Genomic DNA, 27342 nt, shown 5'->3' on the forward strand with positions numbered 1-27342 from the left:
GTGCTTTTTCTCTCTTTCTCTCACACACACACATCAGTCACTTCCTTGACTAATGTCTCACACTCTCACATACATATCAGTCATCTCCCTGAGCAGTCACTTTCATTGTCTCTCACATATACACCACATCAACTCTCTGACCAGTTTCTCTCACTCACAAACGTGCTCTCAATCACAGGCAGGCTGGCTGCTTCTTTCTCTCTCTCTCTCACTCACTTCCTCCCTCCCCCCCCCCACCGGAGCACAAATGGTAGCTGCAGCAGCCGCCTCCTCCAGCCCCCGCAAGCCAAGAAAGTAGAATCCCATCGGCCGCGGGAGGCTCTTGCTGCTGTCTCCTTTCTCGATTACCGGCTGCTTCGATTGCCCGGGGGCCGATGATGCTGCTGCTGCTGCCGCTACTACTTTATCACGCGGCACGGGCCGGCTCTTTCTCCTTCCCGCGCACCGCGTATCACTTCCTGTTCCGGGTCACGGGGGGGGGGGGGGGGGGGGGCGCGGGAAGAAGAAAAGGCCAGCGTAAGTGCCACAGCTTCTTTTAGCGCCGCTGCCGTTCCCGCTGGGCTTGAACGTGCTGATAGTCCGGCGGCAACGGCAGCAAGGAAGAAAGAGCAGCGGGAGAGACCCGGAGCACGCAACACAGCAGCCGGCGCTTGGCGACACACTAGGGTGTCGCGACACACCGGTTGAGAACCGCTGGTCTGGACTGATCCGTGGTACTACAGGAACGAAAATTAACAAGTAAGAACTAATTTTCCTTTGAGAGTCACTATCCAGGAAAGGGATCTATTATGGATAATATGTTGAAATCCTCTACTTAGTGTATGGCAACCAAGAAAGAAAATAGAATGCTAAGAATTAATAGGAAAAGAATGGAGAATAAAGCAGAGCATATCATAATACCTCTGTATCGCTCCATGGTGCGACCTCATCTTGAGTTTTGTGTGCAGTTTTGATAACCGCATCTCATAAAAGATATAGCAGACATAGAAAAGATACAGAGAAAGGCGACCAAAACGGTAAAGGTGATGAAACAAGTTCCCTGTGAGGAAAGGCAAAGAGGTTAGGACTCTGCAGCCTGGAGAAGAGACGGCTGAGGGGAGATATGATAAAGGTCTGTAAAATAATGAGGAGTGGAATGGGTAAATGCAAATTCGTTGACTCTTTCAAAGAGTACAAAGACTAAAGGACACACAATGAAGTAATTAGGTAATATATTTAAAACAAATAGGAGACGATACATTGTTTACTCACAGGTCAATCCAGTACCGAGCGGTAGGAAGAGCTGCGTTAGTGTCCGGTGCACCCGCAGTTGCCGCACGCACAGTGCAGCTCACCTACCGCTCGATCCTGTATGTAAATAGCTTGCAAATGCAAGCTGTGTCTAAGAAGCGTCCGTGAAGCGTTAGGCCTGCGCAACCCATTTTACTGTATAGAGCGCCTATACAGTAACCTGGGTGCGCGGGCCTAACGCTTCACGGCCACGCTGGTATCTGTCATTTCAAATGTCATTTCAAATGACATTTGAAATGACAGGTACCAGGAAGTGGACAGTTCTCCGAAGCTCGGGATTGTCAGCCCTCTCCCCTCTTCCCGAAGCAAGCAACCAAAGCGTAAAAAACGAAAAAAAAAAAAAGTAGCAAGAGAGCGAGGGGAGAGAGGACGGGCAATCCTAAGCTCGGGATTGCCAGTCCCCCCTCCCCTCCTCCCGAAGCAAGGCGCGAAAGCAGCCTTGCTCCGGGAGGAGGGGAGGGGGGACTGGCAGTGTAAAGCGACGAAGCGACTTACTTTTTGCAGCCCCCCTCCGGACATCGGCGAGGACGACCGCGGCTCCCCTCTCCTGCCTCCAGCTGCCCGCGAAGATGGACGCCTGCACAGGCGAAAGCGGCCCCTGTTCGTGCAATTGGGCCGCTCAAGGCGTGATGTCACGACATTTGGCGTCACAGCACTTTACTGGATAGACCTGTAAATGCATAATTGACCTCTGGAATTCATTGCTGCAGCATGTGGTCAAAGTTGCTAGTGTAGCTGGGTTTAAAAAAGGTTTGGCCAAGTTCCTGGAAAAAAAAGTCCATAAAGTATCATTATAGTCTGTATCTGGATGCCCTGGCCTACCCCCCCCCCCCTTGTTTTGAATTACCTAATTCAATTCCTCCTCTGGTACAGATGATTCATGGTGTCCACTCTGGTGTTTACCTCGCCACTGGGTTCAAATGGAAGGAGAGTTCCTGTTCATACCCAGAACAATCCAGACTCTGGGGATTATGTCTCTCTTCCAGCAGATGGAGAAAGTTTCATTGGCACTGGCATATAACCAGGAGTGCAACCTGCAGTCGCCCAGTATTTCTGTCTCCAGCAGATGGTAGAGATGCAATCCCTGCAGTCAAAAAAAAAAAAGAGAACGAAGCTAGGTGTTAGTATCCCTCCCTGGAGGTTGTGAGGCTGTGGTGGGCGCTATACCTCCTCGTGTTGAGGGGAACAAGCCAGGGGGTTGGGGACCCTTCTCTGCCTCGGTTTTTCTCTGCCAAGGGTTGATTAGCTGGTGGGGCCAGTTTTCTGCCCCCCCCCCCCCCCCCCGGAGAACAGGTGGAATATGGCAGCTCTTCGGTTAGGAAAGTACCCCTTTCCCTGTACGTACCAGGATCAGTCCAGACTGCTGGGTTATGCCTCCCCTCCAGCAGATGGAGTCAGAGAGAAAACTGAAAGCACCCCTACTGCCTCTCTGGTGGAGAGGATGGGTCAGAGCCAGCAAGCGCTGCATCAGAGTGGCGGGCGCAGGAGTGCCATTAAAATCAACCACCCCTCCCCCTCTAGGCTTAAGGAAAGTTAGCCATGTTGCTGGGTGCCAATGGCTTGCCTGGACTGTTTGGGGGTGAAGACCATCCTCCCCTGTTGTCTCCGGTGGGGCAAGACTTGGTTCACCGGAGACAGACTGATTCGGATGGCAAAAGGGGCTCGCCAGGTCAAGGATTGGAGGCCCTTGCTCCTTTCTCGACAGAGTTAATTTTGCTTATGCACAAAGTATATTTGGCGTACCAGGCCTCTGGGAAGGTCTCAAGAGAGGCCCGGCAGGCTGCAGCCAGGCAAAAGACCTGGAGGGTCCAGTGGTCTGCTACTGCTAAAGGCACACAGGATCCTGTGAATGAGAATATTTTTGGGCGGTCCAGATGTTGATTGACGATTCTGAGGGTAGAACTCCGTGCGAACCTGCTTTTACGGACCTGGCTGGGGTGGACAAGGACCGATGGGGACTGATAGCCCAGATGGTCAGGATCCGAATGGAAGTTTGGACCAGGTGCCGGTGGTGGAAGGGGACGACCCAAAAGTAGTGAATCTTTTCTAGAAGGAAGAGTTGGGGCCTTTGATTCCTCATGTTCTCGAGGAGCTGGGGATCTTAGGAGTCGGATCAATAGGGTGTGGACCCAGTCATGGATGGCCTGAGGGGTCCGGCGAAGGCCTTCCCTTTTCACAAGTCTATTAAAAATCTGGTAGTCAGGGAGCGGGACACTCTGGAGATGGGCCTGAAAGTAGGCTAGAAGATGGCTAAGTTGCATCCTTTGCCTGAGGACACGCTTGAATTGTTGGCCCTTCCTAAGGTGGACGCATTGATGTCGGCGGTCATCAAGAAGACCATCGTTCCTGTAGTTGGCTCAGTGACGCTGAAAGATATGCTGGATAGGAGGTTGGACATTCACCTCAAAAAGATGTTTGAGGTGTCTGCCCTTAGAATTTGTGCTGCGGTGTACAGTAGTTTCATGCAGAGAGCCAGTTTACGCTGGCTGCAGCAGTTACAGGCGACTAGAGCACTATCTCCGTCCCAGGTGTTGCGACCGTCGCTGCTCGACGTCCTCACTCCGCCCTCTTTACCTCTGTGGCGACTCCCTCCGGGTGTGATGGATGGCTGGCTGCCGCGGCATCTCCATGCTGTCTCCCTTCTGTGTCCCTGGACCGGCTCAACGTTGCCTGAAGACCTAGGGCGCGCACACGCTGATTGAAGTACCAGCAAGGGCGCAAACCTCAGGGGTGTCCCCTTGAGATGACGTCATCTGCTTCCAATATTTAAAGGTCACTATTTTCGTTATCAAACTGAGTTAGCAAGGGGTAGGGTTTGGATTGGAAATGTGTCTCGCTACCTACGGACTACTCCCCCTAAGCTACTCTGCCTCCTCGAACTTACCAGAGGTACCCGCTCCTCGGGGGCCTCGCTCTTTTTTTCTTTACTTTCAGATTACAGATAGGAACCAGTACTCGCTCCTCGAGGGCCCATGTTCCTGGACACTCTGAAGATTCTCTACTGCTTGGAAGCTATCGCTGCTACAAACAAGTGTAAGTTACTATCGCTCTCTTAGAGCTTTCCCTGGAACCAGGTATTCGCTCCTCGAAGGCTTAAACCTTTCCTGTTCCTGAGCTTCCTTGAGACCTTATGTGAGTTTTGTTATCTAGTTCTAGTTCTATCTAGTTCTGCCTACTCTGCTTACTCACTTTCTACAGTTTCTCAACAGCTCAGCCATCCTGGATCGCTGTTCCAGTACCTGAGGGACTACAGCCCTGCCGGGCATATCAGCTCACTACTGCCACCTCTGGTGGTTTCAAAAACCTGTTTAATAAAAGAACTAATGTGTGTGTCTCCATACTCAAGCCTAGCCGGTGGTCCCTCTCGGGATATCCTCCCAGGGCGTGGTCATCTGCCACCAGCCCAGGGATCCACCCACACCAAATCAGATTGCTACTCCTCACGGAGATTCATTACAGATTGCTACTCCCAGCTCTAACACAGAGCTTTCCTCTTAGATTGATAACTTCTATCTGATTGCTCCTCCCATCAGGTAGCAGATTCCTAACAGATTGCTAACTCCTTGGCAAGACGATATCTGAGACACTACAAGATAGTTGACTCCTCCTCCTTTAGGAGCCATCAATAACAGATTGCTAACTCCGCAGTCAGATTCCTAACACCAGGCTAAGCAGACAGACTGTCTGGAGACAGCAGCGGCCTATGTTGCAGACACTTTATATGACCTTTTCAGAACTTCTTCCAGGGTTATGATGTCTGCATTGTCGGCCAGAAGGCTCCTCTGGTTGAGGAACCTGTCGGCGGATGTTTGGTCTAAGTCTCGGATGGGAGCTCTGCCATTCAAGGGAAAACTTTTGTTTGGAGAAGACTTAGAGGAGCTCGTGAAGCGGATGGAGAGTCCAAGTGCCATAGGCTGCCAGAGGATAAGCCAAAAGGGAACAGGGGTTCCTTTGCTGGGTGCTCCCATTTTCAGTCGAGCAGGCAGTTTCATCCTGGTAGGTCCTTGGCAAGGTGCCAGGAGGCATCAATCCTAGAATCAGTCCTTTCGAGGGGGCAAAAGGTCAGCCAGAGAAGATCACTTTACTGGCACAGTCCTCACAATGAAGTGATACCGGTCTACTCTTCTCTCCCTCATGTGGGAGGACGTCTGACCAAAGTCTCAACAGAACAGTGGGTCCTCAGTGTGATAAGAGACGGCTACGCGTTAGAATTCCCTCGTCCACTCTGGGACTTATTTATGGTTTTCCCCTGCGCCCCTGGCTACAAGAGAAAGGTGGTTCAAGGAACCAAGGATCGGTTACAAGAGCTGGGAGCCATAGTTCCTGTTCCTATAGGGGAACAAAGGATGGGAAGGTATTCCATTTATTTCGTGGTCCCGAAGAAGGAAGGGTGCGTCTGTCGATCTGAAAAAGATGAATGTAGCTCTCAGGGTTCCGTGTTTCCAAATGGAGACCCTGCAATTGCTGATTACAGCAGTGTGCAAGGGAGAATTCCTGGCTTCTCTGGACTTGACTGAAGCATATTTGCATGTTCCAATCCATCCAGATCACCAGCAGTTTCTGTGCTTAATGGTTCTCAGGAAACATTTTCAGTTTTGTGCCCTTCTTTGGTCTGGCCACGGCGCCACAGCCATTTACCAAGGTGATGATTATGGTGGCTGCAACCCTCAGGAAGAAGGGCATCTTGGTTCACCCATATTTGGATAATTGGCTCATTCAAGCGAAGTTGGAGGCCTTGGGGACTCAGGTGGCGTCTCAGGTATTGGAGCAGCTGCAGTCTCTGGGCTGGGAGGTGAATTTGACGAAGTCATCTCATCCCCTCTCAAGTTCTGGAATTCTTGGGAGCACTTTTCAACACCAGAATGGGAAAGGTGTTTCTGATGGACGTTCGTACAGTGGACCCTTGACTTACGAACTCAATTGGTTCCAGAGGGCTTGTTATAACTCAAGTTGGTTGTAAGTCAAGACTATTTTTCCATAGGAAATAATGAAAATACCCATAATGCGTTCCAAACCTCCCAAAAGCACCCCTTACCTAACCATTTCTATAATAAAAAATGGTTGTATAATGACTGTAATTACCAGAAACACCAATAATTTCTTGTGTACTCACCAAAAAGTTATAAAATGTGCCTAGCCTACCAGAAAACAACAATTTCACCTCCTTCACCAGTTCCTTTACGATATCTGCATATGGACACTCTATCTGGGTAACATCAATCTAGGTTGAGAGAACATTGCACAAATCTCATCTTTGGGTGAGTTTCCTCACTCTGAAGATCATCAAATCTTCACAAGAGTGCACTGTTCTGTTCGTACGGCGCACTCTGCATGTGAAAGTGGCCACTAATACCTACACCTCACCTCGAGTAACTAGGTGGGCTTCATATAGGGGTATAAATACCTACCTAGTATGAGGGCATTATGGCTAGTTTCTCTCTCTCTCTCTCCCCCCCCCCCCCCCCCCAAAATATTTTGTTCGTAACTCAAAACCGGAAAAGTTGGTTTCTCAAACTGCAGAAGCAGGTGTGCAGGTTGTTGGATGCAGTGATTCCCAGGGTCTGGGATTACCTTTAGGTGTTGGTCTCTATGACCTTGATATTGGAGCTAGTCCCTTGGGCCTTTGCCCATATGAGGCCTCTGCAGCGGTCCCTTTTCTCGCCTTGGGATCCATTGTCAGAGCAGTGTCACCTTCCTTTGTTGATAGACTGAACCTGGCAGGCTCCTCAATCATGGTGGCTTGGTCATGAACATCTCAGGCTTGGAGTGGTCTTGAAGGTTCCTGACTGAGTGGTAGTTACCACAGATGCCAGTCTCTCCGGCTGGTGGGCAGTGTGCCATAATCAGTCTGCCCAGGGGCAGTTGTCCATGGAAGAGAAGTCCTGGTCTATCAATTATTTGCAGACGAGGGCAGTGCAGTTCACGTTAGTTGCCTTTCTGCCTCTTTTGAGAGGCTGCTTCGTGCACGTATTTTTGGATAATGCAGCCATGATAGCTTACATCAACCAACAAGGGGAAACCAGGAGTCTGGCAGTAGCCCAGGAAGCTCACGACATGTTTCACTGGGTGGAGCAGCATCTGGCGATGCTTGCAGCATCTCACATTGCTGGCGTGGACAATGAACAGGTGGATTTTCTCAGTTGGCAGAAACTGGACCCCAGGGAGTGGGAGCTATTGGAAGAGGTGATGGCTCTGATTTGTCACCGGTGGGGTACCCCCAGCTTAGACCTGATAGAGTCTCGAAAGAACACCACGGCGCCCAGGTTTTTCAGTCGCAGAAGAGAGCATGGAGCAGAGGGCATAGATGTTCCGGTTTTTCCATGGCCCTGGGAAATTCTACTATACGTGTTTTCTCCATGGCCTCTGGAGAAAGGCAAATAGAAAATTACCCCGGAGAAGTGATTCTGCTGGTCGAGGTGCCCTTGGTTTGTGGATCTGGTCAACCTAGCGGTCGATAGTTTGCTGCGACTTGATCAGTTGCAGAACCTTCTGCGACAGGGCCCAATATTTTCGGATCGGGCGGATTACTTTTGTCTCATGGCCTGGCTTTTGAGAGGCAGAATCTGGAGTTATCTTCAAGTCCTCTGTTTGATGGCAGCAACCCTGGAAGTAGTGCCGTGGGTGAGGGCACACAAGCAACCACTTCAATCCCCCCTGCTGTCACATTGGAACCTGCTGTCTCAAGACTATTCAATTCGCCTCCACTTACCGATGGAAGTATGCTCTCGGCTCCAGTGGTGGCTGCAGGAAGCTCATCTGGTCCTCACAACAGATGCGAGCCTTCAGAGCTGGGTAGCTCACTGTCAGGGGCTTTGGACCAAGGAAGAGGCCCTCTGTACTCCTGGGGAAATTCTGCACAAAAAATTTTAAAATTCTGCACACAAAAACTTAAAATTCTGCAAACTTTATATTGGTCAAAATAACACAATTTACATGACAGTCTTTAAGTAATATATTCTTCCCGAATCCAATACATTTTTCTTAATACTGGCTCACGTCCTCAAATTTATAACCAAACTTCTAAACAACTTGAGGAAAACTGCAAACAGGCAGACTATATATTGACAATAACCATTCAAAGAAACTTTCAAGACATTGGCAATGTTTCGGCGCGCTCCTCGCGCCTGCTTCAGGGGCTATCAATCGTTCTCGACCACTTCTACAAAAGAACATGAATTTAATAACTCTTTTCTTTAATCAATTAATTGATCTTAACTAACGCAACCAAACTTACAATTCAGCTTATCGTGAGTCTTCCCGTCCTCTTCATTCAAATATGGCGCTCAGACGCCGTCTTTCTACCTCTACCGGATGTCAGCTGTTTTATGCTCACAACGTGGATAACAATCCAACCTATCAGCTACAAGTATACTGTCCAATCTACTTCTTTATTAAGACCCGCAGGGGCAACAGTATTCAATTTAAAAATCCATCGCTGTTCGCGCTCATCTTTCTCAACACTATCCAATACTGTACTAAATAAACTTTCAAAACTGTGAGATTTATCAACACAGTGCTGCACCAACGGGGCTTCCAACCTGTCCCGTTTCATTGCGCTCTTATGCTCTATTAGGTGAGTTTTTAATGATCTGTAGTTTTACCTACATATATGAGCCCACAAGGGCACCATATAGCATAAACTACATTGCTTGAGACACATGATGTTTTTCTTATGGGTTTGAATTTTTTCAATTTTGCTAAAGGAATGTCTGTATTAGAATGGGCTAATGGACACATAGCACAAGACCCACATGGGAAATGTCCCTCTTCTTCTCCAGATCTATCTACTTTAGCCTTAAAATGTGAACTTACTACCTGATCTTTAATGTTAGACCCTCTTTTAAATGCTATTAAAGGCTGTGCTTCAAAAACTGTATGAACTTGTAAAACATTCCAGTGACGCCTAATGCTGCGCACTACCTCATTCACTCATTCACTCCCAAAGAATATGGTAACACACATGTTAAACGTTTAGGGGTAGATTTTCAAATAGCGCGAATTGGCCTACTTTTGCTGGCGCATCAGGCGCAAGCAAAAGTAAGCTGGATTTTAGTAGATACGCGCGGAGCCGCGCGTATCTGCTAAAAACCTGGATCGGCGCGCGCAAGGCTATTGATTTTGTATAGCCGGCGCGCGCCGAGCCACGCAGCCTACCCCCGTTCCCTCCGAGGCCGCTCCGAAATCGGAGCGGCCTCAGAGGGAACTTCCTTTTGCCCTCCCCTCACCTTCCCCTCCCTTCCCCTACCTAACCCACCCACCCGGCCCTGTCTAAGCCCCCCCCTTACCTTTGTCAGGGGATTTACGCCTCCCTCTGGGAGGCGTAAATCCCCGCGCGCCAGCGGGCCTCTTGCGCACCGGGATGCGACCTGGGGGCGGGTACGGAGGGCGCGGCCACGCCCCCGGACCGCCCTGGGTCGTAGCCACGCCCCCGTACCCGCCCCCAAAACGCCGACACGCCCCCTAAATGCCGCGACGACCGGGCCCGCCCCCGACACGCCCCCCTCGGAGAACCCCGGGACTTACGCGAGTCCCGGGGCTCTGCGCGCGCCGGTAGGCCTATGTAAAATAGGCTCACCGGCGCGCAGGGCCCTGCTCGCCTAAATCCGCCCGGATTTGGGCGGATTTAGGCCAGCAGGGCTCTGAAAATCCGCCCCAGTGTGAATGATTTCTGTCTCGATTGTAATAATTGTTCTCTATGATTCCATCTTGCTCGTTTACAAGCTTTGCGTACCACAGCTAGTGGATATCCCCTGTCTACAAATCTTTGGCTCATTTCTCTCGCTCTTATTTTATATTCCTCTACTGTTGAACATAACTTCCTGAGCCTCAAAAATTGACCGAAAGGAATGCTATTACGCAATGTTAAAGGGTGACAGCTAGAATATTCCAATATTGTATTTCGGTCCGTAGGCTTCTGAAAAATTGTGAAAAAAAATTTTTGCGCTACTAATTTTCATTAGTAGCACAAAATTTTTTTTTCACAATTTTTCACACCTCTTTCTCCTCTCCTCTTTCACACACACCCACACACACATTTACTCTCACTGCAATCGCTGCAAGCGGCTTTCATCTTTGCTGCAAATGGCAAACCAGGGCCTTTATTTTCGCCGCGAATGGCACACCGGGGCCTTCATCTTTGCCGCAAGCGGAGTGCCGGGGCCTTCATGTTCGCAGCATGCCAGGGTCTCTGCCATTTTCTGCGTAAAATTTGGCAGTTCAGGGGGGAATTCTGCACTCCACAGCAGTGCAGAATTCCCCCAGGACTAGCCTCTTGAACATAAACCGCCTGGAAGCCCGGGCAGTCAGATTGGTGTATCTAAATTCAGCCCTCACTCCAGGGTCAATCGATCCACGTAATGTGAAACAACATAACAGTAGCCTACATCAACAGCCAGAGTGGAACCAAAAGCCAGCAAGTGTAACATGAGATAGATCTCCTTATGGAATGGGCGGAAATACATCTACAGAAGATCTCAGCCTCCCGCATCACAGGAAAAGACACAGTCAGAGCAGACTTTCTAATCAGGGAAGTCTGGATCTAGGAAAGTGGGCATTGTCAGCCAAAGCCTTTCAGCTGGTAGTAGATCGCTGGAGTCTCCCATCCCTCGACCTGCTGGCCGCATCTCACAATGCAAAGGTTCCCCGATTCTTCAGTCACAGAAGAGATCAGTTGACCATGGGGATCGAGGCTCTCGTTCAGACCTGGCCAGAAGAAGAGTTTCTGTATGCCTTCCTTCCGTGACCCCTCCTAGGCAGGGTCATTCACAGAATCGAACACCACAGAGGAATAGTCCTTCTGGTGGACTCGGATTGGCCCAGGTGCCCATGATAGGCAGACATGCGGAGGCTTCTGGTGAAGAACTCCCTATGCCTCCCCCCGCACAGGGACCTTCTCCAACGAGGACCCAACTGTGTTTTGTCTTACGGTCTGGCACTTGAGAGGGCTTGCCTGACGAAACGTAGATATCTGGTGGTTGTAATCACTCCTTGCTCGTGCGCAGAAGTTCTTGATGACCCTGGCGTACATTTTATTTATTTTTATTTATTTAGCATTTTTATATACCGACTTTCCAATAACAGAATTACTGATCAATTCGGTTTACATTCTAAACAATAACATTGACAAGTAAATGTCTTACAATGAACAGGTCGATACATGTGGATCTGGAGAATACAAAGACCAAGATTCCCATGATTCTGGAATTCTTACAGGATGGCCGGAACAAGGGGCTATCCCTCAACTCCTTGAAGATGCAGGTGGCGGCTCTCTCCTGTTTCAGAGGCGAGGTGAATGGAGCCCACCTGTCGACACATCCAGACTTGGCCAATTTTTTAAAAGGAGTTAAACACCTCCAACCACCGTTAAAGTGGCCGGTCTCCCCTATGGATCCTCAATCTAGTATTGGACTTCTTAGTAGGGCCTTCCTTTTTGCCGCTGTGCGCTCTGTCTCTACGCCTGTTAATGCTGAAGGCTGTATTCTTGGTGGCGATGTGCTCGACTCGTCGCGTCTCTGAACTACAGGTGTTGTCATGTCGGGAGCCGTTCCTCCGGTTGACTCCAGGAATGTTGTGACTTCTCACCGTCCCTTCCTTCCTTGCCAAATGTAGATTTGGAGTTTCACCTGAACCAGTCCATTTCTTTACTGTCACTAAATAGATGCAAGGACTCGGAAGACTACTGCCTCCTATGCCACTTAACTGTCAATAGGCTGTTAGCATGGTATCTAGAACGTACAGAACCGATGCGTTCTTCATGGTGGAAGGAAACAAGGCGAAGCAGCTTCATGAGCTATCCTAGCTCCCTGGATCAAGGAAGTGATCATGGGAGCTTATGTAGACGCAGGAAAGCCTTTACCCCTTCAGGTTAAAGCTCATTCCTCTAGGGCCCAGGCAGTATCCTGGGCAGAAGCTAAGCTACTGTCTTCCATTGATATCTGCCGAGCAGCGACGTGGACTTCCTTGCACACCTTTTCCAGATTCTACCACCTGGACGTCCAAACCCGTGAAGATGCAGCCATTGTAAGGGCAGTTCTAACCGGACCATGGGCAGCCTCCTGTCCATGTTCGGGAGTAGCTTTTGTACATCCCATTGGTCCTGAGTCCATCTGGCTACACGCTAGGAAATGGAGACATTACTTACCTGATAATTTTGTTTTCCTTAGTGTAGACAAATGGACTCAGCATCCCGCCTACGGCTGCCCATGAACAGTGCTATGGAATTGCACATGAATCTCTTTCCCAAAGAGGTTACGGGTAAGCCATTACCCTGTCCCTAGATCTGGGATCTTTAATGCTGGGATTCAGTGCTTATGTTTGAGTACAGTTACAGTCACCAGTTTTAATCAAGTTCTTAATCAAGTTATTACATGTCCACAAGGGCTTTTGAAGAGAATACTGAATGGCTGAGGACACTGCAGGTGTATATCTAGGGTGACGTCAGCTTTGAAACCTGACTCCGTCTCCATCTGCTAGCAGGTGAGCACATAACCCATTGGTCCTGAGTCCATCTGTCTACACTAAGAAAAATGAAATTATCAGGTAAGTAATTTCTCCATTATCTAATAATTTCTTTTCCTTTAATACAGTATGACCAGGCTGCTGGTATCTTGTAGAGTTTCTACACTGTGCCTTGCAGGGGAAACTTACTGCAGGCAGGTAAATGAAGTTGCGGATTGGAATGAAGTTTCTATCCTGTGCTGCAGGTGAGTTATCTTCTGGGAATGCCTGTTTCGTTTCTGCTTTCTTGTTCTTCTGGAAGTCCATTAGGTTTAAAAAATATTGTTTGAAGCAATAATGTGGTGAGAGCTGATGACATGGAGCTTGTTATAGAAATACTGCAAGCTGACGTCAGCACAGATGCATATAAGGAGTGGTATCAGTGAGCCTGTTGATCTTTCTTCAACTGTTGGTTGGTGTATATAACCCACTGTCTGGCCTGGTCTGACTGTATTAAGAGAGGAAATTATCAGGTAAGTAGTAATTTCACCATGTCTCCTACGTGCATCAGAGATCTGTTTTCTATCATAGCAGGGGTCATTGCTGCTTTCTACATTTAGTTTGGGCAGAAACATGACTTGTAAAATATAAGAAAGATAAATGTGATTGAAGAAACCAGAGAGAGAGAATACTGAGTCTTTCCCTGTACGTATCCGGATCAGTCCAGACCGTGGCTTGAGCCTCCTTTCCAGCAGGTGGAGACAGACCAAAACTGAAAGTGTATCCTATATGAGCCTATCCTGCAGCCCTTCAGTATTTGTCTGTCTCCAGCAGTTGGATCAGCTCACCCTGCGGTCTCCTGATTTGGGCTAGTCAGCCTTCTTTTTTCTTCTCTTCTTGTTGGATCAAGCAAGTACTTATTCCTTAGGGATTCTGGTAGGATTTTTCCAATAAAAAAAAAATTTTTTTTAATTATTAGTTTTCAAGTTAATTGTTTCAATGCTGTGCAGGAGATAGTCCCGTCTCCTGCCTCTTGCTGGACTCAGGGGGGGGGGCTTCGCCCCTTGTGCTGGGCAGAGCCTGAGTCCGTGATTGCTTCCAGGTGTGGGGACCGAGGCTGGTGGTCCAGTCATTTGTCTTCCGCCCCCCCCCCCCCCTGCCTAGGGAGCTTAGAGCTCCATTGCTTTGGCTCAGTTTGGCTTAAAAAAATTTTTTTAACATCATTTCTCTTTTTTCCCTGGGGTTCGAACCGGCAGCCAGACAGAGGAGCGTGCAGGCTTCACTCCCCTGCCTCCGCTCCTGCTGGCAGAGCTGCCAATCATTCTATTTTTAGCTTTTTTTTTTCTTCAGTGCGTGGCTCCTCTTCCCTGAGGATGCCGCAGCCAGCCTAGCGTGTGGGGAGCCCTTGTTGCGCCTATCGCGCGAGGGGCTCTGCTCAGCCTGCCTGGTGAGGAAGGCCCCTCCTCGGCAGGACAGGCAAATTTATCCCGGGGACAGAATCCCCAGCGCATGGCCAGGCCGCTCCCAGGTTGGCAAATCGCTGGAACGACAGCTCCCGATTCGGAGCTGGCTGGGGAGCAAGAATTTCAGGATTTTCCCCCTGATTTGAGCCCAGAGGTCCCTCAGGATGTGGTCCCTGACCCCCCCCCCCCCCCCCCCAGTTATCTCGGATCCCACGTCGGATTTAGCGAGCGCACTCCCACCCCTGGAGGGGGATGATCCTAGGGTTCTCCGCATGTTTCAGAGGGAGGAGTTGGAGCCCCTCATCCCTTTTGTCCATATCCTTGCCCAAGGATATGGACCCAGTCCTGGCTGGATTAGGGATCTGGCAAGCGCTTTTCCTTTTCACCCTATGCACAAGTTGCTGCTCTTGTGGGAATGGAGGCTCCTGAAGCGGGACTCCGGGTGGGGCGGGCTATGGATAAGCTCTATCCCCTCCCAGAGGAATGCTTGGACATGCTGAAGATCCCCACCGTGGACTCCTCGGTTTCGGCGGTCACCAAGCACACCACTATCCCTGTGGTGGGATCAACGGCTCTGAAGGACGGACAGGACCGTAAGCTCAAAGCCCATCTGAAACATATCTTCAAAGTCCTGGCCCTGGGGCTCCTAGCGACTATCTGCAGCAGTCTCATGCAGCGGGCAGTTCTCAGGTGGGTTCAACAATTACTCAACATCCAGGACCTCCCGTCTGCAGAGGTGGAGCAGGCTGAATGTCTGGAAGGCGTCATAGCATATAGGGCTGATGCGCTCTACGACCTCCTCCGCATCCAGGCGAAGGTGATGGTCTCGGCAGTCTCCGCTCAACGGCTCCTCTGGCTATGCAATTGGTCGGCCAACCCGTCCTCCAAGGCACGGCTGGGCACGTTGCCGTTCAAAGGTAAGTTGCTTTTTGGAGAGGACCTTGAGCAACTTATTAATTCCTTGGGGGAAAACAAAGTTCATAAGCTACCAGAGGACTGTCCGAAACAATCTCGATCCTTTACGCCCTCCCGTCCTCGCTTCCGGGGACAGAGGAGTTATACGCCCGCGGATGAGGTGGCTCCTCTAGTGGTTATTCTTCCCGGTCTCGATCTTAGTCTTAGCCCTTTCGTGGGCATCGCTCCTTCTGCTAGGGATAGTCTCATCGCACCACCCCAAAGCCTGCCACACAATGAAGTTCGGGTTGACCCATTCCTCTGTTCCCTTTCTGGGCGGTCGTCTCTCCCTGTTCTTTGAGGAATGGGTCAAAATTACATCGGACCAGTGGGTCCTCGACATTGTCCGAGACAGCTACGCCTTAGAATTTGTTCGCGACCTACCGGACCTTTTCGTATTCTCCCCATGCGGTCGTCTCAAGCAGGAGGTGGTGGAGCAAACCCTCACCAGGCTTCTGAGTTTGGGCGCGGTTGTCCCGGTTCCGAAGGAGGAGCTCGGCGCAGGCCAGTATTCTATTTACTTCATGGTTCCCAAGAAGGACGAGGCTTTTCGGCCGATCTTAGACCTCGAGGGTCAACCAGGCCCTCAAGATCCCACATTTTCGCATGGAAACCTTGAGAGCGTTCATTGTGGCGGTGCACCCCGGAGAGTTCCTCGCCTCTCTCGATTTGTCAGAGGTATACTTCCATATTCCGATTCACGAGATTACCAGAAGTATCTTCGCTTCCACATCCTCAATCGAGATTTTCAGTTTCGGCCTCACTACTGCACCACGCACCTTCACCAAGGTCATGGTGATGGTGGTGGTGGTGGCCCTCCGCCGAGAATGAGTCTTAGTCCACCCCTATCTGGACGACTGGCTCGTAAGGGAACTCTCGGAAGAAGCCATGGATCTGATTGTCGACAGGTGGGGTCCCCCTCACCTGGACCTCATGGCGACCTTGCGCAGTGCCAAGGTCAATCGGTTCTTCAGCCGCTGGAGAGAACACAGTTCAGAGGGCGTGGATGCTCTGGCTCTCCCTTGGCCCACGGACGTCCTTCTGTACATGTTGCCTCCGTGGCCTTTGGTGGGAAAAGTTCTCCGGAGAATAGAACTACACCGAGGGCCAGTGGTTCTGGTAGCACCCGAATGGCCTCGCAGACCCTGGTTCGCGGATCTCGTCAACCTGGCGATGGACGGACCTCTCAGGCTAGGCCATCTTCCTCGTCTACTTCGGCAGGGGCCCGTATTTTTCAACCAGGCCAATCGCTTTTGTCTAGCGGACTGGCTTCTGAACAGAGACGCCAGAGGCGTAAGGGCTATAAGGAGGAGGTTATCTCCACTTTGCTGCGAGCTCGGAAGCAGTCGACTTCTCTAGCTTACGTGCACATTTGGAAGGACTTTGAGACTGTTTGTGTGGAGTTGGGTGTCTCAGCACGCTCTGCCCCGGTCTCGTTGGTTCTTTCTTTTCTACAGAAGGGTCTCTCCAAGGGCCTTTCCTTCAGTTCCCTGCGCGTGCAAGTTTCCGCTCTCGGCTCTCTCCTTGGACGGATCGAGGGTCATCCCCTAGCGGGCCACCCGGACGTGGTTCGGTTCCTGAAGGGAGTCAAGCACCTGCGTCCACTCGCACTACTTGCCCGTCATGGAGTCTTAATCTTGTCCTCTGGGCTCTCTGTGCTGCCCCATTCAAACCTCTTCATCGGCTACTGCAAAGGACCTCACGCTCAAGACAGTTTTTCTTGTTTCTATCTCCTCTGCTCGGCAGGTTTCTGAGATCCAAGCGTTTCTCCGATTCGGGTGTTTCTGTCAAGTCGGTGCCTTCTTTCTTGCCGAAGGTTGTCTCCACCTTCCATGTCAACCAGTCGGTGGAGCTTCCAGCGTTCTCCCAAGAGGAGATTGCGGGTACCGCTGGAGGCGATCTTCGTAGACTTGATGTCAAACGAGTTCTACTCCAGTATCTCCAGGTCACAAATGACTTTCGGGTCTCGGACCATCTTTGGGACCACTCGAGAGGACAAAATCGGGGCAAACCGGCTTCTAAGAATACTATCGCGCGGTGGTTGAAGGAGGCGATTTCCTCGGCCTATCTTTGCCAAGGTCGGGCGGTTCCGGAGGGCCTAAAGGTTCATTTGTTGCGTTCTCAAGCTACTTCCTGGGCAGAGCGCCAATCGGTTTCTCCGCAAGAGATTTGCAGGGCCGCCTCATGGACGTCCCTGCATACTTTTGCTCACCAGTACCGTCTGGATGTGCAAGAACCGGTTTTTGGTTCCTTTGGGCAGCAAGTGCTTCGAGCAGGACTGTCTCGGTCCCACCCGGGATAGGGAAGCTTTGGTACATCCTACGGTCTGGACTGATCCGGGTACATATAGGGAAAGGAAAATTAGTTCTTACCTGTTAATTTTTGTTCCTGTAGTACCACGGATCAGTCCAGACGCCCTTCCCTGTTTGTCTTTTTCTTACTGTCCACTCGAAGCTTGTTATTGCAGATTTGCAGAACTCAATACTTCATTTTCTACTGAACACTGGACGATTACACCGGAAGCCTTGGTTGTTCGAGAACCCAAGTTATATGCAAGAGCACTTAGTTATGCCATGTTTTTTACATTGTTATGGAGTTGCTCAATTGAGCTTTTTGGTTACTTGCTTGATCCTACTCATGTTTTGTTGTTTCCTGCTTTGACAATGGTTATACTGAAGGGCTGCAGGGTAGGCTCTGTCCTCATATAGGATACCCTTTCAGTTTTGGTCTGTTTCCACCTGCTGGAAAGGAGGCTCAACCCACAGTCTGACTGATCCGTGGTACTACAGGAACGAAAATTAACAGGCAAGGACTAATTTTCCTTTCTCAATTAAATTCATTAATACTTTTTCATCTCAGATGAGGAAGAAGAGGAGGAGGAAAACCTTGATGATCAGGATGAGCAGGGGAACCTGAAGGGGTTCATTAATGATGATGATGAGGAAGAAGAGGAGGAGGAGGAAGAAGAGGAGGAGGGCAGCGATTCAGGAGGCTCCAAGGATGAAGTTGGCCACAGAAGGAAAAAGCGCAGTAAGTTCTTAGATTTTTGTATTCTTGTGTTTTGTTTGTTCCGTGCTCTGAAGGTAGCAAACTTGCCTGTTAATGAATGTACTAGTATGGGTCCTTTTCCCTTGTGCCGCCAGGCTTGTGTCTCTTGGCCTGTAATCTGCTCTCAAGTCTATTATTTTCTTTTCTTTCTTCAGCCTTTGATGATCGATTGGAAGATGATGATTTTGACCTTATTGAGGAGAATTTGGGGGTCAAAGTAAAGCGAGTAAGTTAGAGACACATTTCTTAGCAAGATTTCAGTGGAAGAAACCTGTTAAAGTTCAATTTGTTTACAGTTGATTGGAGAAGAGCGGAAGAAATCATGTCTGTAGAAGGCGAGTGACTCGAAACCATAAGGCTATTATGTAGCATACCCTTTTTCATAGCAGGTGGATGTTTTTAGGAAAACTGAATATTCCCTGTATGAACCCAGATCAGTCCAGACTCCTGGGATTTGCCTCCCTGCCAGCAGATGGAGACAGAGAAAGTTTCACTGACACTACATAACCCACTGTGCCACTTGCAGTTCCTCAGACTTTCTGTCTCCAGCAGATGGTAGATGTGTAAAATCTGCAATCTGGAGAGAAAGAAAGGAAAAAAAAAGATTAAAAGACAACATTTCTGGATCCTCCCAGGGGGTTCTGAGGTCCTGGTGGGGCCACCCCCCCTGGTTTGAGACGGATGAGCAGGGGATTGGTGACCCTTCTAATAGCTCGATCCAAAGGTCCGTGTGGTGCACATCTGGTGGTCCAGATCCCTCATCCCCCATGAAACAACGGTGGAATCTGCTGGCAGTTCTACACTGCAAGCCCAGAGGAGCAGGGAAGTATCCCTTTTATACGGTTTGACCTGGGCTGGGTTGCTAAAGTTTGGCTAAAGGAGACTGATATAGCCAGTAGTCTGGCTCTTTTCTGATCTGCCATGCAGCCTGCACTCCTGGGACCTGAATCTCTGCATCAAAAGAAAGTATTGGTTTCTATGTATCTTTATTTGTTCTCAGAGTAAAAAAAAAAAAAAAGAACTAGTTAGAGGTATCTGTGCAGCATCTTGGGTCCAGGGTAGGAAGCTATCTTAGCAGCTCAGGAACCTCCGCAATGAGGTTTTTCAGCAACTTCTCTGAAGGCGGAGAAGACTGTATGTGGCTTCATGATGCTGAGGGACTGTTTCTCTGCTTGCCATAGAGGTGCTGGTGGTGCCGCGAGTGTGGGGAGGAACAGCGTGTGCGTGCAGCAAAAGTGGCATGGGGTTCTGGGGTCTACCTTGTGGGTGACAAGGGTCTAGTGCTGAGGTTTTCCCCGTCAGTATGGAAACAGTGGCCATTTTCAATTCCCTAGCAGCATCAACGGGAGAGGCAGGGGAATCCCCTCCTCACCTATCACCAGTGGTTCCCTGTCCTACAGAGGTGCAAAGAGGCACTTGCACTGAGGAGGAGTGTCTGGTTATGGTAGAGGTCTTCTCCCCGTTTTAATTTGCTTATGCGCAAAGCGTGTTTAGCAGGATGCTGGCTCTTTGCCTCAGTCTCCATGAATTCTCGGCCAGTGAAGAGGCCTGAGCTGTTGAGAAGCTCTTCAGGCCGATAAATTTTTGGTGCTGGATGTTAAACGGATCCAGGCCTAAATGCGCTGAAGATGCAGGCAGACTTTGCTTAGCTGTGTAGTGGGCTACGGCAGCAGTTCCTTTCCCACTTGGGTAGGCGTGTGTGCACATTCTCACCACATGACTGTTTTATGAACAGGGAACTGTGTGCTTCAGGCCACAGCCTAGATTTGAACACGCGTGTGCAACCTAGACTTGAGCGCGAATTTACGCAGTTATTTGAGGGCGTATTTGCATAGTTCCCTGTACGTACCTGAATCAGTCCAGGCTCCTGGGTTTTGCCTCCCCTCCAGCAGATGGAGACAGAGAAGTTTTAACGGTCTCTGTCCTAGTTATTTGTGCACGTAAGGCTACAACCTAGACTGGAGCGCGTATTTGCATGGGTACTTGTGTGCATAAGATTGCCACCTAAACTTGAGCATGTGTTTGCACAGGTACTTGTGCGCGTATGACCATGGCCTATACGAGTGCATATTTGTGCATGTACTTGTGCGCATATGACTGCGACCTAGTCCTGAGTGCGTATTTGTACTCATCCTGGAGGTGGGTGCATATATGCCGGTTGGTATTGGTGTGTGCACAGGAGGTCGACTGGAGCCAAAGGGCGCCGAGGACGAACAAGTCCAAGCACCTTGCTATCTGTGAGGTTTGCCTTCTGATAGCAATTCGGTCCTCACTCTTTCTCTGGTTGTGTCAGTGCTGTTTAGATGCTCAAAGCAATTTGATTACTGCAGCTTTTGCCCCTATTGGGACATCCCCTTGGCCTATGGTGTCTCTGGAGGGTCGAGGGGAGTGGGAGGCGAGGCAACAGTCAGTTCTCCTCCCTTGTTCCCAAGGGCAGAAGCTTCCCCGAGAGAGAGGTTGGAGAGAGCAAGTTTGGGTCTATGGGCTTCTAGTATAGATCCATCCTCCTCCTGGGTGGAATGTTTCCAAGGCCTGCAGACCTTTCTGCAGGGGCGCCCAGCAAAGACGAAGCAAACTACTATGTAGGAATCGTGTGCTCGGGCCTCCCATTTATCAGTCACGGCGGGAAAATACCGCAAGGAGGTTGTCCCTGGTAATGTTCAAGGGGGTGCAGATTATGAGACATCGGAGGATTCCAATGAGGAATTGGCTTCCTCACCTCTAGAAGAGAGAGAAACTGCATATGATTGAGCCGCTTTGGATATGCTCAGATTTTTTCTTTTTTTCACAGAGATGCCTTGCTGAGTTTGTTGGTTCAGACCCTGAACATGCTTAGTATGGCCAGAGGCCAATGTTTAAGTTAAGCGTCCTGTTTCTTCTCTCCCCCCCCCCCCCCCCCCCAATACCATTCAAGAGATAATGGATTTAAAGAAGTAAAATGTTGCTGTAAAGGTTCCCTGTTTCCGCATGGAAACTCTGAGGTCTCTCATAGCGGTGGTATGCAAAGGAGACTTCTTGGCATCTCTCGCCTTGATAGAGGCATATCTGCATGTAGCCATCAGGCTGGAGCCCCAGAAATTCCTGGGGTTCATGGTCCTAAGGGAACATTTTCAGTTTCGAGCCCTTCCCTTTGGTTGATGACTGCTCCATATACCTTCACCAAGGTGATGGTGGTGGAGGTGGCCGCATTGCAGAAGGGGAGGGTGTGTTGGTGTATCCGTTTTTGGATGACTGGCTCATTCGTGTGAATTCAGATGACCTCTGTCGACAATCATTACAAAAGGTACTGATGCGCTTGAAGTCTCTAGGATGGGTGGTGAACCTAGCAATGAGCCATTTAGTCCTCTTACAAACTCTGGAGTGTCTGGGAGCTCAATTCGACACACTGGTGGAGAGAGTGTTTCTCACAGAGAGAGATTGCTGAACTTGCAGAGTCAGATTAGGCTTCTGCTAGAGTTTTTGGTTCCCAAGGTCTAGGACTATTTACAGGTCCTGGGTTCTATGGCATTAATGCATTGGGCATTTGTGCATATGCAGCATCTGCAGGGGCTCTTCCTGCTGGAATCTGTTAATGGAAGAGTTTCATCTTCTTCTTCAACAGTCTTTCGTGGTAGCTGACTTGCACCAGTCTCAAGTGTGATGTGGAACTGGAGGTCCCAAATTGGGTAATAGTCACCACCAATGCAAGCTTCTCCAAATGGAGGGCAATGTGGCAAGATCAGTCAGCTCAGGGCCAGTGGTTGAAACAGGAGGCTTCATGGCCTGTCATTCGGTTAGAGAGTAGAGCGGTGCAGTACACATTGCTTTTCTCTCTGCCACGGGTACGTGGCCATCCAGTATGGCTCCTGTCAGACAATGCAATGACAGTGGACTACATCAACTATCAAGGCAGAACCAAGAATTAGGCAGTGGCTTAAGAGGCCCGGGAGTTGATTATCTGAGCAGAGCAGCACTTGGAGCAGCTGGCAGCGTCTCACATCGCCAGAGTGAACAACATTCAGGTGGATTTTATCAGTTGGAGAAGGTTAGATCCCGGGTAATGGGAGCTGTCTGAGGCAGTGATGTGTCTCATTAACGGAAGATGGGGGTTATCCTGACCAAAGAGAATATTTATTTATTTATTTATATATCTTTATATACCGACTTTCAAGTTCATTTCAAGGCGGTTTACATACAATTGAGTTGCAGTAGCAACACTCAAAAATTACACAAATATAAAACATATCCTAATACATCTTACATTACCATGATGTAGTTAAACTAAAACATTTTACAAAATAATCGTAGAACCCCACCCATTCATATTATTACTAAAAATTACCCTACTTTCCATACATTTAACCCCCCCAATCATATCTTCTCTATTGCTCATAAGTTTAACCCTCCTCTCCGCTCCCTTATCCATGGGCATCACAGTTTTACAGCCATTGAACAGAACATGGTGCAAAGGAATCGGAGCCCTGGTGCTGCTGTAGACTTGAGGGATTCTTCTTTGTCTTCTCTCCCGTGGCCTCTGGTGAAAAAGAGATTACGGTGGCTAGAGAAACATCTGGACAACATGATCTTGGTAGTTCCAGAGTGACCACATCGACCATGCTTCCCAGATCTGATCAACATGGCCATAGACTGGTCCCTGAGGTTCAGACATTGGTTTTCCATCAGGGCCCAATATTTTTGGGTCAGGCTGTTCACTTCTGTCTCACGACTTTGCTTCTGAGAGGAGACAACTGAGTCGGAGGGGATATTCTTAAGCAGTTATTTCCACCTTATTGCTGGCTAGGCGACCACCTACATACTTGACGTATATGCGAATTTGGAGGATCTTTGAGTCCTGGTCTACTGTTGACAGACTGCACCCTCAGCCTGTTCAGGCTATGGTGTTGCATATTTTGGCTTTTCTACAGATAGGTTCTGGTCAAGGGACTGGCCTTTAACTCTGTGAGTCCAGGTAGCGACACTGGGTTGTCTCCAGGGTAAGGTGCAAGGAAGTAATCCGTTTTTGTTTCTTTTAAATTAAGTTTTTTAAAAAAAGGGAAAGATTTTTTAGATCAGGAGATTGTCTGCGGCTCAGCAGCTGGGGCGTTTCATCGTCAGGAGCTGCCAGAGTCAGCAGAAGGAAGAAAGAGGAGGAGCCCGCTGTTTCCCTGACAGGGGAGCGGACTGTGTGAGGCAGGTCTGCCATGCGCCTCTCGGCAGGTCAGCCACGTGTGCAACCTGCTTTGGTGCTTCGGCATGCTCAGGCTGCTTTTGCGACCGCATGGGGGATGGTGCCGAAACCATGCATGGCGGCATGTAAGGGGTGCGGGCTCTTGTCGGCAAGACTCAATTCCTTCTCCCTCTGTACCGGCTGCGCATTGGGTGAAGATGGAACCTTCTCAGGAGGAGTGAAGGAAAAAAGAGCCTCCAGGTCTTCAGGGGCCACAGCTGCAGTCCCAGGGGATTCACTGATTCAGCTAATGCCCATGGGGGACTGCACCCAGGGATCCCCACCTTCGGGGAGCCCAGAGATTCCCCTCCTTCCCTCTCCCTGCTGAGCAGGATCAGGATGGGGAAGGGGAATTGGAGGAAAGTCTGCTCACTTAGGGGGCCAAGGATCCGGAGGAGTTTTCTCTGGAATTTGTCTTACTGCTACATAGAGCCTTCCTGGCAAGGAAGGGAGTAGGAAGGAAGAGACCAATTAGAGGCAGCCAGGTGCTCCTCCCAAGAAGCCAAGGATGGTTTCTGCAGGAGATTCTAGAGATCTGCTGAGACACCTGGGTCTGCTCGCGCAGGAACTGAGGGCGACCCCAGGGATTTGGAAGACTGATGATCTGCAGGAGGATCCTGCATCCCCGCATAGGGTGGACCCGGATGCAGGTCCAAATACTGATTGTGATACTAGCAAGGACAGCCTGGATCCGGATGAGGTTCCGGTGATGGAAGGGGATGACCCTCCGGTGGTCTGCCTGTTTGAGGAGGAGCTTCACCCTCATTCCTCAAGTGTTGGAGGAATTTGGAGTTAAGGTGGCTCAAGAAGAGTCTGATAATGAAGGGGTGAATCCAGTACTGGATGGGTTGAGTGGTCCTCCTAGTGCCTTCCTGTTGCCTAAGAAAATTCAGAAGCTGATAAGTCGGGAATGGGACTTCTCGGATGCAGGCTTGAAGATCTTCTCTAAGCAAACGCGCCTTGTCTTCAGCAGGTCCATCAATTTGGAACTCACTACCTTCTTTACTCCGGACAGAACATTGCCCAATCAACTTCAAAAAGAGACTAAAAACCTGGCTATTCGAACAAGCGTTCCAGTCATGATAATAAGATACATCAACACCTACTCACTAGCAAATAGACTATCTAAAGACCTTCAAACCAAGCTTAAAATATAAAATATTACAATAAGATAATTTTCAGTTTCTCCATCCTCTATTATGTTCTAAGTTTTTTACGCATGTACTCTGTTCCAAGTTTTAATACCCTGTTCTATGTAATTTGCATTCTTCATGCTTGTCTTTTTCAGTTACAATGTAAACCGAGATGATATGCAAATTCTGCATGAATCCCGGTATATAAAAATGTTAAATAAATAAATAAATAAGATCAGTAGGGCAATAGTGAAGCTTCCTTCGTTGATGGAGGAGACCCTGGACTTCCTAAGGGTTCCTGAGGTGGATACGGCGGTTTCTGTGGTGATCAGGAAAACTACGATTCCAGTTGCAGGTCAGCAGCGCTGAAGGATATGCAGGACCGCAAGTTGGAAATTCATTTAACGTGCATGATTGAGGTTTCCACCTTAAGCTTCCATGCCATGATTTGTGGCAGTATGATGCAGCACGCCTGCTTGTGCTGGGTTCGAAAGCAGTGGAGCAGGATTCAACCAGGATGCTCAGCCCTCTGCAGTCAGCGAGGCTGGAGTGGCTTATATGGCTGATGCGCTGTATGAATTGGTGCGTACTTCCGCCAGGAGCATGGTCTCTGTGAGGGCGGCACACAGACTTTTGTGGTTGGGCAATTGGTTAGCGGACATGTGATCCAAGTCCCAACTATGTAATCTTCCTTTTAAAGGGAAGCTCCTGTTTGGGGATGATTTGGCTCAGTTGCTTAAGTCTTTGGGAGAATCCAAAGGGAATAGATTGCCTGAGGATAAGAGAAGTAATAAGAAGGTTTTTGTGTCCGGTTCCCATTTTCGAGATTCATGGAGTTTCGTTCGGGCAAGGGTTCCTCAGTTTCGGTGCCGAAACAATCTTTGGAATGACAGCAGTCCTTTCGGGGTACCCGCAGATACTCCAGGGATGGCACCGGTCAGAGCACCAGAGGAGGAAATCCGAGCAATGAAGCCAGGATTTCCCACTCCTAAATGGAAGCAGTAGGGGGCAGATTGTACCACTTTTATGAGGAGTGAGCCAAGATTACCTCAGATCGGTGGGTTCTGGAGGTAGTAAGAGACGGCTATGCCTTAGAATTTTCGTGCTCGATAAGGGAGGCCTTTCTAGAGTGCCACTGCTTGTCTCGAGGCAAATGGGAAGTAGTAAAGGGGTTCTACAAAGGTTACTAAGCTTGGACGTAATATTTCCAGTCAGCTGGTCGAGCAAGGATGGGGGAGGTACTCCATTTATTTTGTGGTTCCAAAAAAGGAGAGCACCTTCCTTCCCATTCGGGACTTGCAAAAGGTAAAAATAGCCTTACAGGTCCTGCGGGTTTGCATGGAGATGTTGTGCACAGGGTTAGCAGCAGTCTGCAGAGGAGAGTTCCTGGTGTCATTGGACATGAGGCTTACCTCCATTTTCTCATTCGAAAGGACCATCAGAGGTTTCTGCAGTTCATGGTGCTGAGGCAGCACTTCCAGTTTCGAGTTATCCCCTTTGGGTTGGCTACAGCACTCTGAACCTTCACGAAGGTTATGGTTGTGGTGGCAGCAGCCTTGAGACTAGAGGGCAATTTAGTCCATCCATTATCTGGACTATTGGCTTATTTGGGCAAAGACAGAGGAAGAGTGCAGTTAGTCCATCCAGCAAGTGATGGACACCTTGAATTGGCTGGGTTGGGTGATAAATGTAGCAAAGAGTCACCTGGTTCCAACTCAGTTGTTGGAGGATCTGGGAGCATGCTTCGATACCCAGAAAGGCAGGGTGTTTCTTACAGTGGACAGATCATTGAAATTGCAGGCGCAGGTGATGCACCTGTCAGTCTCGGATTATTTGCAGGTTCTGGGCTCCATGGCCTCGATGTTGGATTTGGTTCCGTGGGCCTTTGCTCACATGCGACCTTTGAAAAAGGCGCTCTTGTCCAGGTGGAATCTGTTGTCTGAGGAGTATCATCTGTCTTTTCCTCTTCTAAGAGAATCCAGCTCTAGTCTTTTGTGGTGGCTCTCTTGGCAAAACCTGGTAAAGGGAGTGGATCTGGAAGTCCTGATTTGGGAAGTGATGATCACAGATGCCAGCCTCAAGGGTTGGGAAGCGGGGTGCCTGGGGCGGTCTGCCCAAGGTCTGTGGTCAACAGCAGAGGTGTCCTGGTCTATCAGCTCAAGAGACGAGGGCAGTCTGCAGGGCCCTGGAAGTGTTTGTGCTCTGAATCAAATGTTGGATGGTTTGAATTTTCTTGGACAGTGTGATGACAGTGGCGTACATCAATCGCCAAGGAGGGATGAAGAGTCATGCGGTGACTCTGGAGACTCAGCAACTGTTTGTGTGGGCGGTATGCCATCTCGAGGGAATAGCAGCATTTCACATCATGGGAGTGGACAACATTTCCTCAGCAGGCACTTGGCCCCGGAAGCCTGGGATCGCATTTCTGCTAGATGGGGGTGTTCCTCAGCTAGATTTCATGGCAACGTATGCCAGTGCAAAAGTGGAAAGATTTTTGTTGCAGAAGGGACACTGGCTCCAAAGGGCTGGATGCTCTAGTGTGCCTGTGGCTGATGGGAATTCTTCTGTACGTATTTCCTCCTTGTCCACTCATTGGTCGAGTTTTACGGCACTTAGAGATGCATCCATGGTAGGTGGTGGTGGTTGCGCCAGAGTGGCCACGTCAGCCGTGGTTTGCAGATCTGGTGTATCTTGCAATAAACTGGTCTCTCAGGTTGGCTCACTGCCAAGGTTGTTGTGACAAGGACCCATATTTTCAGATCAGAGGATCGCTTTTGTCTCACAGCTTGGCTTTTGAGAGACGACTGCTGCG

The 27342-nt window shown here is 49.5% G+C and overlaps 1 protein-coding gene across 2 annotated transcripts in view; it reads left to right on the forward strand.

Annotated features, from left to right (window-relative positions):
* The window catches only part of SUPT6H (SPT6 homolog, histone chaperone and transcription elongation factor), a 260364-nt gene that overhangs the window by 12747 nt on the left and 220275 nt on the right, over positions 1-27342 (forward strand). For both annotated transcript variants that reach the window (XM_029611011.1, XM_029611012.1), the window contains exons 3-4: positions 18003-18173; positions 18347-18417. In XM_029611011.1, the coding sequence (XP_029466871.1) occupies positions 18003-18173; positions 18347-18417 (242 nt within the window). The remainder of the gene's footprint in view (positions 1-18002; positions 18174-18346; positions 18418-27342) is intronic.

Source organism: Rhinatrema bivittatum, chromosome 8, assembly GCF_901001135.1.
Source record: "Rhinatrema bivittatum chromosome 8, aRhiBiv1.1, whole genome shotgun sequence".
Lineage (NCBI taxonomy): Eukaryota > Metazoa > Chordata > Amphibia > Gymnophiona > Rhinatrematidae > Rhinatrema > Rhinatrema bivittatum.